General features: G+C 40.0%; 1 protein-coding gene across 1 annotated transcript; it reads right to left on the bottom strand.

Moving 5' to 3' along the window:
* Positions 1 to 2916: 2916 nt before the first annotated feature.
* Positions 2917 to 4765, bottom strand: LOC110872261 (probable inorganic phosphate transporter 1-9). The gene is made up of 2 exons (XM_022121034.2): positions 4269 to 4765; positions 2917 to 4023 (listed from the first exon to the last, which is right to left on the bottom strand). Exons 1-2 carry the CDS (start codon positions 4691 to 4693, stop codon positions 3111 to 3113), a joined length of 1338 nt encoding a protein of 445 aa, XP_021976726.1. The 5' UTR covers positions 4694 to 4765; the 3' UTR covers positions 2917 to 3110.
* Positions 4766 to 13210: the final 8445 nt, after the last annotated feature.

Below are 13210 nucleotides of genomic sequence, written 5' to 3'. Positions count from 1 at the left end.
ACAGGGCTACCCTAGGGTAGATTGTCATCCGTCGCGACACGCGACAGGACTTATGTCCTCTGTCGCGACACGCGGGGGGAACAAAAATTCAGTATATATAGGGGGCCCTGGCACTTGCAGTTTGCTGTTCGTTCGACATACAAATTCACAATATCCACTGAGTTATAGTTCGATTAATATACAACACACACTAATCTCGAAACGCTGCCGCAATCAGGGTAATAACTCGATCGCTAATACGATGCAACGTCCGATCGATTGTAACAATCCAACGATTGTTTGAGTGCTGCTCAAATTGAGTTTATACTTTGTTATTCATCGTGATTTCGACTTGAATGTTTGAGTGCTGTTCGAACTCAGACTATACTCTGTCATTCGTTGTGAATCCGTTGAATTGTTAAGTATTGCACCTTATTAATCGCTGTGAGGGTTTAATCTCGTGAATTGACGTAACTGCTGTATTAATTACTAACCCGTTTGTGTGTGCATTGTTATTTAAATTAGGTTAATCAAGGCTAATCAGTAGGCTTATACTCTGCTCGTTAAGTCTGCAATGTGAGTCATTCTCTTTTTATCAACTGTTTTACAATACTCCAAATTATTTTCCAAAGTTATAATTACAGGGATTAAGTCTTTGTAATCGCCAAGTTTACAACCAGTATGTGGGGTATTGTGCACATTACTTTTATTTGTATCATTTTAAGTGAGCGAGCCTAAATCATGATATACACTATTAGGTAGTCCGACCTAATAGTGATTAATGTCACTTGTGGGTGAACGGACCCAACAGTGATATGACCACAGTCACAGATCCGGTCGAGTGACAAATATTGTGGGTAGTTGGTTGATATGGAAACACTGTAATCGCTCTTAATAGTGTAAATTATAACAACGTGTCATTTTAATTAAAATGAATGATTCACTCAGTATTTCCCCGTTGACAAAACCTTTTTCAAACATGTTTCAGGTGATCTGTTGTGATCCAAGAAAAGTGCCGTGGAGCACTACAAGCTTAGAAAAGTGGCTCAATGTAAATAAATAAAGAAACATGTTTTGAGAAATAAAGATTTTCCCGAGAAATCACCTTATTGTAAATTACAGGGTTTTACCCCTAAACTTGATGTAATAACTAAACGGGCATTTGAGTATTATGCTGTCGCCTAAATTAAATACCATGGGATTTCCTGCCTCACGGCTCTGGACCGGGTCAAACCGGGGCCAAGGGCTGTGACAGTAAACGTTTATTGTGTTTGAACTATTTGTCGTTTATTAAGCGTATTGGCAACTTTCTTGTGTTGTTAGCGGGTTGGTAAATTGGCGGGTAGTTGATACAATCGAACGGGTTATTAGGTTGCATAGTGAATCTTAAAAACTATCCTTGATAACTAATCAGATTGATTAATTCTGAGGCCATGTCTATGTGGTGTTTTGAATCGGTAAACAGGTTTTGATGTTAAACGGGTAATTGGGATTCCGGGTAGAGGTTATTCTTTCTCGTATTGATTACAACTCTCTTAATTAGTTCCTTAGCTTTTACAATCAAACAAACAAACCCCCGAATTAGATAGTTTAGTTTTAATTAATTTCTTTAACACTGACCACTAATTCCTCGTGGATACGATACCCTAGTTACGCTATCTACGTAGCATATTTAGGTTTTTGATTGACCCTAACGACAGTCATCAGACGTTACGGGTTTGTGGGTGTGTCATCATTGACGCAACCGATGGAGGTGTGTAACGCAGAGAACATTTTCATTGGGTTCCTGTAAGATACTGATGTAAAAGGTAATTTGGTGGTTATGGTGGTGGAGGTGGGGGTAGCTGGTGATTATGGTGGTAAAGGTGGTGGTAGCTGGTGCTTTTATGGTGGTGTTCTCGGAATGTAGAAGGTAGTTTTTGTGAGAGAGATTGATATAGTTATATATTAAAAGTTTTACTGTTCAAATTTATTTTATCTAAATAAATGAGTAAAATTACCAATATACCCTTATATGCTAGACACATGTATACTTAACTGAAAATTTTAACCAAGTTAAGGCCAAATGACGTAGAGTGTAATGGATTTTACAAATAAAGGATTGTGACTATAATAATTGAAGTTAAAGGGCATCCATCGCAATCCGATACAAACATAAAGGACGAAAAGTGTAATTTACCCTACTAATAAAGAGATGGTGTTTGACATAATAAACAAACTTTTACAAGAAAAAAAACATAAACTTTTTTTAGGTTATTGGATTTTATCACTTCTAACTATTAGGTATTTGATGCTCTCACTCTTAACTATCACTGTGACTCCCATCACTCTCAATTTAACACTTTGTATGTTATGTCACTCCACATGTGAACATTTCTTAGTGTTTGACTTGTGTTATTGGTGATATTAGCCTAACACTTTATGAATTACTAATGACTACAGGTGAATCTGCTCCTAAAAGATAAAAAGGGAGCAAAAAACCACTCAACCGGAGTTACACAACACATAAAGTGTTAAGTTGGAAGTGATGGGAGTCACAAGTGATAGTTGGGAGTGGCATTGCCCAATACCCAATAATTTTTTTTTTGAACGGCCAACGAATCCTCTACATCGGGATACACTCGCCTTCCGAACCGGGGAAAACCCTCACCTAGGGTCGAAGCCCGTGAACACTCGCCCGAAGGCACGACAGTGCGGTGAGGTAAAACCCGCACAGTTCAAGGATCGAACTAGCAATCACCGCCTACTCGTCTAGTCTCCCATCATCACCAGGTGCCGCATAAACTAAATGGTAAGGGTAGGAATTGAACTTGGATCACTTGGAACATAAGGTCTCTCCCTTACTACTCTACCACTAGCTCATTGGCCCAATACCCAATAATTAAGAGCGCGATATAATCCAATAACCCACTTTTTTTGGGTCTCAAAAAACAGTTATACAAGCTAACACTCCCAATTTCATTAAATCTATATACCAATATGATACATGGGCACACGTCTTTACATAAACTTTCATCTAATCATCGTGGTCATCACTTCTACTATCTTTAAAGGGTGTTTGAGCTTGCTAAATGCCAATTCAAACGCCTTCAAAAAATTTTGTGGATGCAATCAAACACAAAAATAATATCTCAATAAAGAGACATCCTTTCACCTGTGTTTACTTCATTTCTTTTATCCCAAACTTTGTGAGGCCAAAATCTAACAAACCAAACACCAGTAAGCTCATCAACATTCTCATTCTCCTCCAACGACCGTCCCATTGTTTCTCTAGTAAAAAAATACGTCACAAAAAACCCTAAAACACAAACCCCGCCCATCGCCATCAACGTATGCGTCGCCTCAATACCTTTTGGCTCCTCACGAGAAGCCAATATAAACCCGATCAACCCGATTATCGCCCCTAGTTTTCCAACCGCACCCGAGATCCCATGACAAGTTGCACGAAACCTCGCGGGAAAAAGCTCAGCAGGAACTATAAAGGTTGTAGTGTTGGGCCCAAAATTGGAAAAAAAGAAAGTAAGTCCATAGAGGATAATGAAACCGGGACCTTGATTTGATCCCCAATCACCTTTGTTGACTTTTGCGATTGTGAACAAGCTTATAGCCATGAAAAAGAACCCTGCTGCTTGAATCTTGACTCTCCCGACATGATCAATCATGTAAACTGTCACGATATATCCAGGAATGGTTGCACAAATGGCAATGAGTGCTTGGTATTTGGCGATTTGCATTGCATCTTGGTATAGGTTGATGTTTATCTTTGATTTCATAAGGCCTCTAAACGCATGATATTGGAATAAGTTGAGGCTGTAGAAGACAATATCGATGAGAAGCCAGTTGATGGATGCGGCGATGAGATCACGCCCGTGACGTCGGAGAAATTCGCGAGAGAAGAAAGGGTAGGTGTTGGAGAGAGCAGCACGAGTGTTCGGCGTGTTTATCATCTCGACATCTTCTTGGATTGTACTCAGTGGTACGTTCATCACTTTTCCTATGTCTTTTGCTGCTTGTAATGCGTTGTTCTCCACCAAAGCAGTGAATCTGTAGAAGGAATACTCAAAGAAAGCCATGAGTTAAGAGTGAAGTTTGACGGAATATATATGGTTATTTTTATATAAATAATAAATATTATGCAAGTGGATATATTCTTGCAATTGTTTTACAAGGGCGACTTCTTGGTCAGGTTACGAAGAGTAAGACCAAGAAGTTGCCCTTGGTAGGGGCGACAACCTCATGTGAAACAAATATAAGAAACTACAAAATTGTGATGTATGAGTTGTTACTACCGTGCGGTTTCTGGCATCTTCATCCGCCAATAATAAGTCATAGATGCTGGAATCGCACCAATCATGAGAATAAGCCGCCATGCCAGGTCCGATTCAGGCGGGACAGGAGCAATGTTTACTAACGGTGCAAGTTCGGACGACTTTTCTAGATTGTGCTTGTTGGCACTAGCTTCGAAAATGGAGCACACTATCATGGACACGAGCGAACTCAAAAGTATCCCAAACCCTTGCATGGAGAACACACCTGCTATAAACGCTCCACGAGTCCGCTTATTAGCGAACTCCGCCATAATCGTGGCCGATAATGGGTAGTCCCCTCCTATTCCCATCCCAAGCAAGAACCGAAAGAACCCAAGGCTCACAAACACCATCGACGTCAAACTAGAGAGCGATAATCCGCATCCAATAGACCCCACTACCATCATGATGAGAGAAACACCATACACACGACGACGTCCGACACGGTCTCCAAGCCGGCCGAAAACCAGTTGACCAATCACAGCTGTTGGTGCACTTGTGTCTGTACTTTGTCTGTATTCAGCCTCGATGTAAAACGATGTCTATGTTAGTCTTGTAAGTTTGACCAAGTCAACTATCCTCCTAGTTTGACTTGGCCAAACAGTTAGTTTATGCATGTAACATGTCTGGTTCGAAGGATATCTCATCGAAGGATAGTTAGATCCTTCGATGAGCTCAAAAGTTGAACCCTCGATGGATGGACCTCGATAGATAGTCCTTCGAGGTCACTGCGAACCCTTCGATGGAAGTCTGATCGAAAGATGATCTTTCGATCAGTATTCCTAATCCTTCGACAGGTTCAACATCGATAGATGATCCTTCGTGACATCTATCGGATCCTTCGGTCAGACCTGCTGTGTTTGGGTATAAATACCCATGCAGTGTGTTCTTTTCAGTTTAGATGCACACAGAAGGATAGAGAGACACTTTGAGAGCATTCTGTCCAAAACACACACACACACTTTGAGAGTTTGCAAAACACATTTGTGAACATAGTGCTTGTAACCGGAACCTTCATTCGTATTAATACAGTGGTGTTAATCGGTGAACCTTTGTTTGTTTGTGTTTATACTTGTTTCATCTCGGTTTGCTTGCTAGCTTGGATTCCGCACTCGCTAGTGGGTTTGTATAACAAGGTTTAGGTTCGTCATCCTCCGAGAGGGACCTACAAGTGGTATCAGAGCCGTGGCTCTTTACCTTGTTTAAAACCGGGTTTGTTCAAGTTCTTGGTGTGTTTGGACACTTGGTTTAGCACCCGTTTTTGGTGGTTTTCTTGCATTTTTAAACTGAAAACGAGTTCTAAACCTTTCGGGAGTGTTCAAGGTTGGGTTGGGTAACTTAAAAATCTGTTTTTAAGTAACTTGGTGTTTTCCGGCCACATCTCCGGTGTGTTTCGGTGACCAGACCTTCTGGATAAGGTTTACCATTTTGGGAAATTTTATTTGAAAGTCAAAAAGTTGGTGAAAAGTTGTGTCTGCACATACCTTCTGCCGAAAGTTGTGCACCAACCCATCACCTTTCCCACCTACCCGTCAACTTCGTGTCAGTGTGTCAGAAGCATTCGAAAGATATCCTACGACATCGAAAGACCATCTTTCGATCGAAGACAGCTCGATAGATAAGCATCTTTCGAGTAGTCTTTCGAAGTCTAAATATTATATTTCGTTCTTGGAATCTTTTCGAAAGATACAATCGTTCGAGCTACTGTTACTCTTCGAAAGATAAGGATTTATCTCGAAAGATAAGGATCTTTCATTGTGAATCTTTCGAGATTAGTGAATCTTTCGAGATCAGAGTCGAAAGATAAGGATCTTTCATTGTGAATCTTTCGAAATAATTGCTCGAAAGATAAGGATCTTTCAAACTGTGAATCTTTCGAAGTCTTTCGAAGTCTTTGTTCGAAACTCAACAGTGATCGTTCGAACACTGTTGATCATTCGAACAAGTGTTGATCATTCGAACAAGTCTTGATCCTTCGAACAAGTCTTGATCTTTTCATTCTTGTCTGTTTGAATTTAACAGTTTGTGTTTGTGAAGGTTTTCAATTGGTATTCACCAAAATGAGTTGTACAAGTCCTTGTGATTGGAGTTTGGACTCACAATCTAGTCAAGAGCTAACTTCTGCTGCAGCTTGGGCAAAAAGTATGTTTCCTCCGCCATCAATCAGTCCAAGTCAATGGGCTTTGGTATCCAATCAAAGTCAAAGCATTCAAAACCTTTTGATTAGTGAAAGCGAAACGGGCAGCAACAATCGTCCACCAAAGTTGAATCATATGAACGACTTTCCATCATGGAAAAACCGCTTTCACACGTATGTTCAAGGGCAAAGCACCGATCTTTGGACGTGTTTCATCAATGCATTCAATGCCAATCTGGAGGTTGCTGCGTCCACTTCAGAAGGTTATGCAAACATGCTGGAAAATGACAAGAAGGCTTATGAATTGGAGAAAAAGGCCTTTGCTACACTTACACAAGCACTCAACAAAGATATCTATCATCAGTTCTCCTACTGCAAGACCACGAAAACATTGTGGGATGCCTTAGTTGCTAGAGGAGAAGGCAATGCAGCTACTCGAAAGTCTCGTCATGATTTGTTGAAGAAAGAGTTTGAATCGTTTCAATTTTTGGAAAACGAAACTCTAAATGATATGAAAACACGTTTCTACCATCTGATTAGTGAAATGTGTGCTTACGGGGTTGTCTCTACTCAACAAGACATGGTGAATAGGTTTGCTGACGCTCTGCCTCCAAAATGGAGTTCTTTTATTGAGCTGTTGAAGCACACTGGAACTCTAGACACGGTTAACATCTACGAGTTCATTCAGAAGCTGGAACATAAAAATGATGAAGAAATCAGAAAAGCAAAGCGAGCTCCCGCTCCTCAGAATACAGAGATGTACCTTCCAGGCTTCGATGCTTTGGCAAGATCCGCTGCAGCTCAGCAACAGCAACCTAAACTGCAAACTGCATTTGTGTCCAACACAAGTTCTCTTCCGTTTCCTCAATCAACTGCTGCTCCGGCTTTTGATCCGAGGTCTTACATTCCTGTCCCAACACAGCCACAAGTCCAACCTCCACAACAACAACAGCAGGCTCACTATACAAGCAATCCTCAACCTAAAAACCCTAACACAATCCGAGTCGATAATTCAAACCTTTCACACCTCAGCATTGAAGTTGCTAAGGAGCACATGGAAATTATTAATACAATGGTCAGTGCTTACTGTGGTTTGGTAGCAGGTCAGCTTGGAAACATCAACATGACCAATGAAGATTATCAACAGATCGACAAGGAAGAAATGGAGTTGATGGATATTAAGTGGGCTTTTGCAAGTGCGGTTAGAAGGGCCAAAGACTTTATGGCTCGTACTAGTAGAACTTCGTTGGAAGGAAAGAAAGATACGAAGTATGGGTTTGATATCAACGCCGTTACATGCTTCAACTGTGGTAATAAAGGGCACTTCAAACGTGAGTGCACTCTACCAACAAAACATGGCAATCACAACCCTTTCAGAAACCAGACGAGTACTACAAATGTGAATGCCCAGCAAGAAAACCGTGAGAGGAGGATGGTGGCAGTTAATAACAATCAGGGCCAGCCTGGAACTTCAAATCCCAATCGGGCTCTGGCTGTTCAAGCTGATGAGGGATGTGACTGGTCAGTGCAGTTTGGTGAAGATGATCAGAGAAGTGGAACAGCTTGTTATGCAAAGATCATCGAGCATGTTCATAAAGAAGAGTCCTCTGGAAGTGATGACAGTTCTGGTTATTCTGGAAGTTCTGATGAAGAAGGCTCTGTTTCTGGGGATAATCACTCAGAGTCTGATGTGAAGGAGGAAGGAGGTGATGATATTCAAGATCTACTGAATGAAGCTGATGAGCTTAAATGTCAGAAATCAATTCTGATTAGGAAGGCGGCTACTGCATCAAAGGAAATGGAGAAGTTATTTTCTGAAGATGGAGCTTTTTCTTTTCAAACTGCCTTTATGGCAAACGGTTCAGCCTCTTCTAGTCAGGTAAATTCTGAACCTCCTGCTCCTAGTGTTTGTAAATCATGTGCTGATATGAAGCTTGAATCAGAAAAGCTTCATAGTCATAACCAGAATTTGGTTATTGAACTGTCGAAATGCAAAGAGGCGAACATGGCTTTAACTCGGAATGAAAAAAAAATTAAATCTATAATAGAAACATTAAAGAAAAATGTGTCCGAGGTTAACAAAGTAGTTTACCACAAGCAAGTGAGCATAAATGAATACATTAACATTGTGGAGGAAACTAAGAAGCAATTAGCCATTGCCCAATGCGAGCATGATGCGATCAAACAAAAATTGGAGAGTTATTCTAACTCCCAATTTGTGCTTGATCACATCATCGATGTTCAACAACCAAAGGGAAATCAGAAAGGCATAGGGTATAAGAAATGTCCGCCCCCTTTGATGAACAATTATACCAAGATGCCTGATGAGGAGGAAATGCCTCGGTATGAACCCAGTGTGCCTCTAGATGTTGAGGAATTTACTACTGGCCTAGGGTTCAAACCGGACAATTATTCAAACACAGCCTCTAAGGAACAAGAAACGTCATCATCCATGAAGCAAAGTCCTCCAATTATCGAGGACTATGAGACATCGGATGATGAATCAGAAGTGGCTGTAAGTGATCAGGATAAATCACTTAGCAAGATGAAAGGAGTAGTTATTCCACGAGAGAATCACATCCTTTGTGATCCTGATACTCCTGATGTTCCATCTGTTAAGAAGCAAGTGATTGATCCTGTCAAAGTTGATAAGACATGTGTGTCTACTGTTAAAAGCAGTAATGTGTTGTACACATTGGTTGGAGATAATAAAATCTACTCAGATCACGTTTTTCCAATTAAAAATGTAAATCAATCTTTGATTGATAAAGTCTTTGAAGACAACACAAACAAATTTTTGGGAAAAACACTTCCGGGAATTGTGGTAACACAATGTGATCCAATTCCTAAGGCTGAGATTAGAAAACAGTTTGGTAATCAAAAATCTTCAACCACTCAACAACCTAGTGCTTCTAATGGTAAACAACCAGTCAAACGAGCTCAAAAACATAAAGTCTCTCAGATGAAGTCTGAAACAAAAGGAGCTCGATTTCAAAAGAAAGCAAAAGATGTCAAGTTCGTGTCATCCAAGGGTACTGATAAGATTGAAACTTTTGAGAACAAATCTAACACGGATTTTGTAAAACAAGTGACAATCTTAAAACGTAACAGTGATAACAATTACACTCAACGCACAAATGGGTGTGATGAAAAGGCTAGTACCTCGGGTTCCACGAGTTCGACATCTTGTGGTCAATCAAGTTCTCCAAAATTTATTGATAGGAGAACATGTTTTAAATGTGGAGAAATTGGGCACATCATCAGAAACTGCCCAAATGCTCCAAAGAATAAATTTGTTGAGAAAGCTCCACCTGAAACAGTTCATCCTCAACGTCGGTCAGTTTCACCTAAACATGATAAACGAACGGTAAAAGGACAAGAAACTAAACAACGACGTAAGAACATGAAAACTGTTGCAAAAGCTTTAAAATCTGAAGTTAAAACAGTTCAAAAGGAACCAAGTGTGTCACAACCTATAAAACCAGAATCTTCAAAAACTGGTAGGCAAAAACGAACTTGGTTACCTAAGTCGGGTGACAATTCAGGGGGAGCAGTTGTTCTTGAAAACCATCAAGAGATTGATATCACGTTTCGTGATGCTCAGGGACGACCCAAGACCACTAAGGCTTGGGTCCCCATTCTCAACTGATGTTTTAAATGACATGTGCAGGATGTTCTAGGAGGAACTATTAATAGTCACTGGATTGTTGATAGTGGAGCATCCAGGCACATGACTAGCGACTTACGGCTCCTATACGACGTGAGAAACATTAGAGGAGGGTATGTTGCTTTTGCGGGAGACAAAGGCGGATTCATCACTGGAGAGGGAAGTATCTCAAATGGAATGGTGTGCTTCGATAAGATCAATTATGTTAAGCAAATTGATCATAATCTTCTCAGTGTGTCGCAAATCTGCGATAAAAAATTCTCAGTGCATTTTGATGATGCCGGCTGCTATGTGCTGAAATCTGGATTCAAAATTCCACAAGAATGGATTCTCTTATCGGCTCCGAGAGTTAATGATCTTTATATTCTCGACATGAGCCAGGCGATTACTACATCTGCACAAGTCACTTGCTTTGTCTCAAAAGCCACGGAAAAGGAGTCTATATCTTGGCACAGAAGAATGGGACACATTCACTTGAGAAAGATGAACCATTTGGTGAAAAATAATCTTGTGAATGGTGTGCCTGTGAGAAGTTTTGTAACACCTCGAATTTTTGTGTCCAATGATGTGTTAACACGTGTCATTTGATTACACGTGGCATCTATAATAAATAAAGGACTAATTTTGACAAACCTTGAAAGTATATAAATTCGAGGGTTATAAATGTCAACAAGGGTAAATATACTGTATAGTAACCCTAAATAAATGCTTGTACCTTCAAACGAATAAATCATAAATCGTACGGAAGCGAAACGCAGAAGAAAGTGAGAGATTACGAACTACAGGGGTTAACTGTGTCAACATGTTTAATTATACCTCTGAGTGACCCTTTAACATTCCCAAGGCTTCGTAACAGTATTATACGCTCACTAGAATATACTGTATAAATTCCGCGAAGTTCCGTTTTCAAACGAAAGAGTTATACTCGAATTCGTATGAGAAGGGTTAAAAGCGTCAATAACAAAAGTTAAGGCTTTCTGAATAATAAATAAATAAACCGGGGACTTAACAACGCGGGTAAATAACACGAGGCCCCTATCGGTAAATAACCGAGGGCCAAACCGCAAAGTTACCCCTTCAAACCCGAAAGGTCAGGTAAATCATTACGAAAGATTTCGTTATTAATTACCAGGATTTCGTAATCATTTCAAAAGATTTTAAAAATCTGAAAAACAGGCCCCACGCGACCCGCATTGCATGTTGGTTAAGTTGAGGCGGGCCGCGAGCCTCCTCTTTTACTCGCCTGATATTTAAAACCCAGGCGGCCCGCATTATAAACGCATGGAACTCCCATGCGGGCCGCATTAGACGCCCAGATGCAGAAACATTGTAACTACTTGACCTTTGGACCCTTTGAATGACCAACAACCAATTAATGGGGCATGGGCACTCTATGCTCGACCCATAACACTTAGGGGACATCTGCCCATCATCCACACTCAGTGTAGCATGAGTTGTAATGATCTTAGAGCCTAAGTTTCACTATAAATAACCACATTGGCTCATAACAATTCACACAACACAAATCAACTTCTCTGGTCATTCTAAAGAACCTCCAAACATCTTTCTCTGCTCTATAAGCAAGAACACACTTCTGTAAGTCGTTCATACTCATTTTGGTCCTGCATTTCCATAGTTATAGCTCATAAACGCAACCGTCGTAACTAACGGTTGTCATTACAATAACTTGCAAATGGTCCAGTCTTATGACGGATCAAAAGTAGTTTTGAGTAGGTAATTATGTGGGTAATAAACTTCTAAAAAGGTTCCCCCTGATCACCACTCTAACTATGTCAAAAATCGAGTCAAACGTGCGGTTAAAAAGTCAACAGAAAGCTATTTTAGCGATTTATGCATAATCTGTAATGTATATGTTATGAAACCTGTTTTGACACTTATAAAACATGATAATAAGTATATAAACTTGTTTGCGCTCGTTTGAATCGACCATTTGCTATATTGAACCGGTTCGGAGCCGAATGTCGCAAAAGTTTGACTTTTGCTTTGACTTCAGTTCTGACCCGTTTTATTGAGGTATAGATATACCTTAGGACTCTCTTAGGACCAGGTTACATGATGGTATGAACCTCTGTGATCGGTTCATGAGTTATCCGAGTCTTTTGCGCATTTCCGTCATTCGCCTAAAAGTTGACCGTAACGGCCTTTATAAAATAAAACGAGTATTTCGGACACGTGAACGGACCATAACCTTGCTTATTAAATTATAAGCATGTCCTTAAAGTTTCACATCAATCCGAGGTCTAGAATGAGAGTTATGCTAATTAGCGCAATTTAAATAAACTTTTGTAATAAACGGCGCAATTAGCATAACACCTATCTAAACCAAGATTCCGTCACCAAAACTTTTACCCACTGTATTAAAATAATATTTTGGGAATTTTAAAGATTTTTAATAATTTTTACCTCGCTCATAACCTGCGGTTATGGCTACGGTTCGGTAAATACCGAATATACCCTTTTCGGCCAAAATATGAGTTCTACAAGGTCTTTTGACCCGATTCCAGTTGCTACTGGTTTTAAATAATAAATAAAGTATTTTAAGCTTTATAAGCTGTTCGGGAAACTCAGATTTCCTGTAGAACTCGAAAAGCCTTTTAAAAAGTCTTTAAAATGACCGAAAAGTCCCTACGGGGCATAATATTAACTTAAACTCGTTACGGGCGTCACGGAAGGTATCCTACTGATACCACAACCCAATTAAGGCATGTTGACTTAGGAAATAAGCGTACGACTCTCATAGTTAATCGTTTCGCCTATTGCGCGCACGGTTCGGCTTATGAAACTAGTTTTCATAAACTAGCCGATATGGGTCAAATTATATTATTTGAACCCCAAAATCCAGAGTGTGAACCATTAACCCATATAAAACAAGTCTCTGAACTTGTTGGGTCAGAATCACACTCCATTCTAGGTTTTCGCCTTTCCGCGCGATTAAACCATATCTATATATCTATCGGAACCAACCGGTCTAGGCTACGGCCATTATAACGACTCGTTAGGATTCTAAGAGGTTAATTAAAACCTTCGTTCCAGATTAGGAGCCCCAGTAAAAGCTATCGGTGATTTAATCCAAATTAAGGAAATATACTTGCAAAGGTA

Source organism: Helianthus annuus, chromosome 8 (assembly GCF_002127325.2).
Source record: "Helianthus annuus cultivar XRQ/B chromosome 8, HanXRQr2.0-SUNRISE, whole genome shotgun sequence".
Lineage (NCBI taxonomy): Eukaryota > Viridiplantae > Streptophyta > Magnoliopsida > Asterales > Asteraceae > Helianthus > Helianthus annuus.
The sequence above is the reverse complement of the archived record's forward strand: the minus strand, read 5'-3'. Positions and strand labels throughout refer to the sequence as shown.

Bases quoted from the DNA above. Each gene is read 5' to 3' on its own strand.
- LOC110872261 (XM_022121034.2), bottom strand. From the start codon at position 4,693: ATGATGGTAGTGGGGTCTATTGGATGCGGATTATCGCTCTCTAGTTTG. The intron at 4,024-4,268 runs GTAGTAACAACT...TTCCTTCTACAG, and splicing joins AAGATGCCAGAAACCGCACG to ATTCACTGCTTTGGTGGAGA.